At 33.7% G+C, this 6,369-nt stretch overlaps 2 protein-coding genes across 2 annotated transcripts; both read right to left on the minus strand.

Moving 5' to 3' along the window:
* Nucleotides 1-56: 56 nt before the first annotated feature.
* LOC108743857 (protein misato-like) lies at nucleotides 57-3,140 on the minus strand. The gene is made up of 5 exons (XM_018479453.2): nucleotides 2,785-3,140; nucleotides 2,282-2,722; nucleotides 1,906-2,223; nucleotides 1,603-1,852; nucleotides 57-527 (listed from the first exon to the last, which is right to left on the minus strand). Exons 1-5 carry the CDS (start codon nucleotides 2,941-2,943, stop codon nucleotides 226-228), a joined length of 1,470 nt encoding a protein of 489 aa, XP_018334955.1. The 5' UTR covers nucleotides 2,944-3,140; the 3' UTR covers nucleotides 57-225.
* A 2,382-nt stretch (nucleotides 3,141-5,522) lies between these two features.
* On the minus strand, nucleotides 5,523-6,369 carry LOC112905843 (nucleoporin GLE1-like; the record flags this gene model as incomplete). Its single annotated transcript, XM_025979034.1, has 1 exon — nucleotides 5,523-6,369. A coding segment is annotated over one exon (702 nt), but the record flags the coding sequence as incomplete, so codon positions are not given.

Raw genomic sequence — 6,369 nt, forward strand, 5'->3', positions numbered from 1 at the left:
AGGTGATGTAATAAAAGTTTCACATTAAAAATTGTAGGTGAGGAGAAATAGTGTATATAACTTTTAGTTTCAATAAAGCATATATAAATTAATAACATTCATCATTCACAAAAGTGTATAGAAATTTTGAATGAGCTCAAGAATTATCGAACCTGGCTGAGCAATGAGAATTTCTTAATGACTATATTTAGTAAATGTCGACTTACATCCAAAAAAGCGGGCGGGTTACGGCAAGTTATATTTGAAAAGCTTACCCGAATCTTCTGGCCTCATATCTGCGATTATATTTCCATCAATTCCAACATGAGCATTAAAAATATCTGGATAAGGAGTCTTCACTGTCAAAGCTTTATCTACAACTGTGACGTTATTTGCTGAAGCATATGTAGTACATGCCATATAATAAGTTAACATTTCTTGTACTGTATTGCACTTGAATGCAGGAAGGTTTTGCTGATTTTGGGAATGCTTCAGTCTATTTTCTGCAATGCCTCTTAGAAACCAATATTGCATCATTCTATTTGAGCCTACACAAAAAAAAGGTTTTGCAAAAGCAAGCCATATTTATGAATGTAATGTGACCGACGGGAACCTGACGTTTGTCGCGCGGGTAGTAGTTATTGTCAGCCTATAGAAGTAGAAAAGAAAACCACCGGTCATTGACCTGGGCATTGGATGCCACTCAACAAAGATGAACATAATCGATTGATTCCGGCAATCGAAAAATCGTCACTCTACTGAAATATTATAAATCGAACAATCACTCCACTTGGTACACTCGATCAATCGCTTGAAATTTATGTTTAGGCATCATAGACATTTATTTATGTTTCCTTAATGTCTATTAATTTTTATAATTAATATTGTGATCATTAAATTCATGATTAGTATGATTGTAGCAATAAAACAAATGAAACCAATTTTTATACATATACTGTATATTCTAAACGTTCACGTATATTCTTTCCAATATGTAGCAGCAGGATGAGGATAAGAGTGGATGAGTCAATATAGGGAGAGGGGCTAGAGAAAATGTGTGTACTTTACAATTCGAAACCACTCCTCCCTCGGCCTCAGCTTAAACAGCAACGGTAATGATTTCGCAACCACTCAAAATTTCCAGAAATTGCAATCGATTATTTTTCATTCAAATAAATCGACTTCTATAATATTTCAAATGCTTATTCAGAAGTGCACACAGTATGTTCGCTCAGAATGGGGGGGGGGGAGTGCGGTTGTTCAGAAATTCGAGAAAAGGAATTATAAGGAACCAAACAACAATGGCCATTAGTGCCACCCCACACACTGCTCGTGTGTCTATGTAAGATGTTAGTGATTCAAAGTATGTTATCAGGAAGGCAGAACCGAAACAGGCAATCAGAGAAGTGGATTCAATCGATGGTAAGGTGGTAATCCGGGTAATGAACGATTTTCGGCGAAAAGTTAGAAAACTGCATTCAAGATGGACACAACCTTCCCGACGTTATCTTTCACATATGACGTTAGTTTTAGAGGGCATGTTATAGCAGTTTAGTGTTAAATTTCAAATTTTAGTAAAAAAATAACTGAGTACTGTTCCCGTCAGTCACCTAAGTAAGTTACCAATTTTGCAATTAGGTGTGATGCTTTTAGACAAAGGGCCATCCCAATTGTCCAAACACTCTAGTAATGTGGCATCCTTATTAAAAGAAAACGGCAAACATAAGCTGGATGCCACAGCACGACGACCAAAGGATGATAAATCTGCACAAAGATCATTTAAAGAGAAATTGTAAGATCTTAGACGATGTTTTAGAGTAAAAGTGTCTATTGCTGATGCTAAAATTGCACTTGAATGGTACCAAAGTCTAGACTGTAAATAAACGAATTAATAAAACTAATACTAATATATTATTGGGGCCTTACATCATAATGCAAATTATTGAAAGGTATGCTTTCTCCAGGCTGTCTCCATCCTGTCAATCCAGTGCATAGAGGAACAAAAATTGAAGCATTTTCTGCAAGATCATTAAAGCATAAAGCTATATTTAGAACTCGAACAGAGTCCTTAGTTATTGACTTGTAATTTTGATCTGTGCTTGTGATATTGTAATCTTTATAATAGGAAGGTATAAGTGGAATTGCCATTACGGATTTCTTTTCATATTCATCACGAACATGCTCTATACAAGAAGTAGATAAACCAGAAAATGCATCAACTGCATCTAATATGACATGAAAACCCTGAAATGTTAATTAACATGATTTATTTATATACATAATTATATGTAAACATATTTACTTGAAAATTATCACATTCTTCAATATAATTTCTAATTTTATCAGAAAATTCTTCAGAAAATTCTGAATTATTCCATAAATTAACACCTAAAGGATATACATCAAATTCCTTATTGACATCCTCATGTTTATACTCATTTATGATATTCACAGTTCTTGGATGATATCTTGTATACAAAAAGTCAGACCAAACATTAACAGTTTGCTCCAAATTTTGTTTTTTATTTAACACTTTATTGCCATTCCCTTTTTCTATTTCTTGAATAAATTTAGATCCTGACTGTTCAAAATCTTTTTTAATTTCTATACGGCTCTTATCCCAATGAATATCAACCTTTTCTGGAGCCGGCCTTTCACTGTAGAGAGATCCATCTTTAGATAAATATTTTAAACTTCCTTTTAAGTCCACAAGTAATGCACGAGGTGTAAAAGTAGTGTGTCCCTTAAAATTAATTAAGTAGCAATTGAATTGATTTTTTTTTGTGTTAAAACGTTTTACTATACATCATTGGTTAAACCTTCTCGATACAACACATCATGATTAATTTTAGAAGGTTGATTTGAACTGTAGTCAAAACTTAGATCATTTAAATTCCACAAATGTGCTCCTACAAAATTGGAATAATGCCCGAATTGCAGAGTAACTACTTCTTTTCCAGACATTATAACATATTGGAATATTTCTTCTAAAAATGTTATTACTAAATACAAAAACAATGCAAATCAAAAAGCGGTATTTTCAGAGGTTAACATGGTTAAAGCCATAGATAATAGTTAAAACAGTGAAATATAGACAAGCAGTGAACTCTATACATTTATACTACTCCATACTAACTGGAATAGACGCGCAAACGCCAAACGGGCAAATCACAGCAAATTTGTGCAAGTAGTAATAACATATAACAGAGATAGAACAATAGATATCAAAACGTCATCATCATCGTCAGTCCTAAGACTGGTTGGACATTCATTCCCTAAAACTAGAACATCCCACATCCTTAATTATTTGCGAACAGTAATCTAATTTAATTCTACCTCTACTCCTCTTAACTCCTGTTTCTGCCTCTAATATGTCTCTGGCTACACCGTCATGCCTGAGGTGTTCTACCAACCTATCCCGCCTATTTCTTATTAACTCCTATAGAGTCCTCTTTTCTCCTATTCATAACAATACCTATTCATTTCTAACCTTCTCTATCCACGGTATCCTCATCATTTGCCGGTAACACCACATTTCAACCTTTTCTTTTCCGCCACGCCTACTGTCCATGTATCGCACCAGTACAGCGCCGCGCTCCAAACATACAGGGAGCATAGAAGTAACTTCTTTTTATCGAAGACGACTCGAGCCTGCGCTATCCTCTGCTTTATATTTATATCCTAGTACTCCTTCCGTTCTGACTTATCTCACTTCCTAGATACCTAAAATCGGCCACTTCTTCTAATTTTTCGTCTCCTATCTTTATATTCGCTCTTTCACTACGTTTTCTTCCCTTCCATATCAGTATTTTAATTTTAATTTTATTTATTTTCATACAATACTGCTTTGTCAATACCGCTTCCGTTTTAATTAAAGTTATCTCTAACTCCTCTTTGCTAGCAGCTAATACTCCTATATAATCTGCAAATCTAAGCATACTAATATTTTGCCCCTGTATATCTTCCCCTACAGTTGTACTAGGTTGTGACTAGGTTTAATGATGTTGATCACGTCGTCAAAGTATAGATTAAAAAGTAACGGTGGCATTGTGCATACTACTACTCCCTTCCTAAAATTTACTTTTCTACGTTGCAGTCCTAGCAGGCTGTTGCTCTTTATACAAACTAAGTATCACTCTTTTATCTCTGTAACTCATCCCAACATTTTTAATTATATTTAACGTCTTGTCCCATTTAACACTGTCAAAAGCTTTTTGTAAATCTACAAATCCTATGTACTCACCCTTTCCCTTTTCTATTGTTTTCTCTATTGTTTCCGGTAGCTAGAATGGCCTGTCGCATTCCTCTGTTTTTTCTAAACCCTAATTAATCTTCCCTTAATAGTTTTTCCGCCCTTTCTTCCATCTTTCTTTGTACAATTCTAGTTAAGGTTTTTGACGTATGAGAAGTTAAGCTAATTGTTCTAAATGTCTCGCACCTATCCGCGCTTTTATCTTTAGGTATCGTTACTACCACGTTCCGTTTATAATCCTCCGGGACTTTCCCCGTTTCATAAATGTGACTAAATTAAATAAAATTTCCGCTTGTATTCCATTTTATATTTTATTGTATTATTATATTTTTTAAGTTTTTTAGTGCTACATCGAACTCTTCTCTCGTTATGGGATAACCTAGTTCATCTATCTCCATATCACACTATCTTCGTTTTCTAATATATCCTCTAACTCATGGCCCAGTGTTAAAGGCATGTTAAAGGCCGTAGATAATAGATATACAAAGGGTAGGTAAAGTAGAGTAAAGGTAAACTACAGTAAAGGTAAAGGGGTCTAAGACAGAAACCATAGATATACTTACTCACTATAGAACCATAGAGCGGGACTTTGCAACATGAATTGCCTTTGATTAAATCATGGGTTAATTGTCAGCTCATGTCAGCTCATTGTTCAGTAATTTTCATTTACCTTTCGTATATCTATTATCTATGGTAATTTTCTTGTGGTAAAGACGATCAGATGCATAGATAACAGATCAGATGCTAGAATTGAATTAGTACATATTAATTAAACAAAAACGAACGAAAAGTTAATGTAATATGAAAATTAGTACCGTAACTCTGATGAAAATTGCTTCGATCGGAGGGGTGGCTACTGTATCTATGGGGCTCCTTACCAGATGGAAAATTAGCAACAATTTAGCTAATACAGAAACCATAAAGGAAGTACTTAATGTAGTAAGAAAAAACCCAGCTGCTGTGGAACTTTTAGGGGAGCCTATCAGGACAGGAAATATAAACATTGATGATGGCAATAATTATGTAACACAAACTGATGCTCATTTTCAGGTGCCAGTAAAGGGATCAAAACAAAAAGGTGTAGTCAATTTTTGGGCAAATAAAATTGATGATAAGTGGATTGTTCCAAAAATTGTACTAGAACTACAAAATGATAAAAGCAATACATTGATTATTAAGTCTGATATAAACCAAATTTATTAAGTTACTTAAAATAATGTTTATGTATATTAAAATAACTTTCCTATCAAAAGATGCACATTTAAAATGAATAAATATTTAATTTTATTTAAGTATATATATTAAAATGCAAATATTACATTTTTTAGTCACATAGAGGAAGCAATACATTATTTGCAGATATATACAATTTTTTACAAATTAATTGACAAAATACTTTAAAAACAAATTCTTATAGGTACAATCACACTAATAAACTACCAAAAATTTGTTGGCAATAAACCTTTTGGTTTTTCAAGTTGTCCTGTCCTCTGATAATCATGCAATAGAACCTCAAGCCTGGTAAAAGGCCCTCCAGAGTCATATTTTTTTAGCATTGGCATGTAAACTTTGGAAAGGAAATTCATTAATTTATAAAATTGCTTTCCATACACTTGTTGCAATGTAGATCCAGCTACTTCGAGAAAGATGTGGATCATGGTAGCAGTTATGTCAATTTGTGGTTCCAAATTTAAAAAAGCAGAAAACCATCTCCAACCATAAGCTATATTGTGAGGACTAATTTTCTGATCACTTTTTGGTTTTGAAATGACAATTGCAGCATATAATCTCATAATGCCCATCATTCTTTTTAAAAATTTGTCCTGTTTTTCTACAACTCCATCAATATAATTGTAGCCAAGACTTTTATAGTAGTCTTCGTCAGTTTGGTCTGCAAGTCGTGGAGGATAAAATGGAATTAAATAAATACATTCTTTGTGAAGATGTAACAAAAATAACTTTCCAAATTCTGGAAATTGGTTCCATAATGAAAGTATTATTGTTGCATAGCAAAAAGCTGCTTCTGGATTACTAGATATCATTAGATCCCCTTGCAGAACAAATTTCTTAGCCAAGAGATCCATACAAAAGGCAATCCCTTCTGGATGCTTAGAAGCAATTACTTCTGTTCCTCCAAC

Source organism: Agrilus planipennis, unplaced genomic scaffold (genome assembly GCF_000699045.2).
Source record: "Agrilus planipennis isolate EAB-ADULT unplaced genomic scaffold, Apla_2.0 scaffold806, whole genome shotgun sequence".
Taxonomy (NCBI): Eukaryota; Metazoa; Arthropoda; class Insecta; order Coleoptera; family Buprestidae; genus Agrilus; species Agrilus planipennis.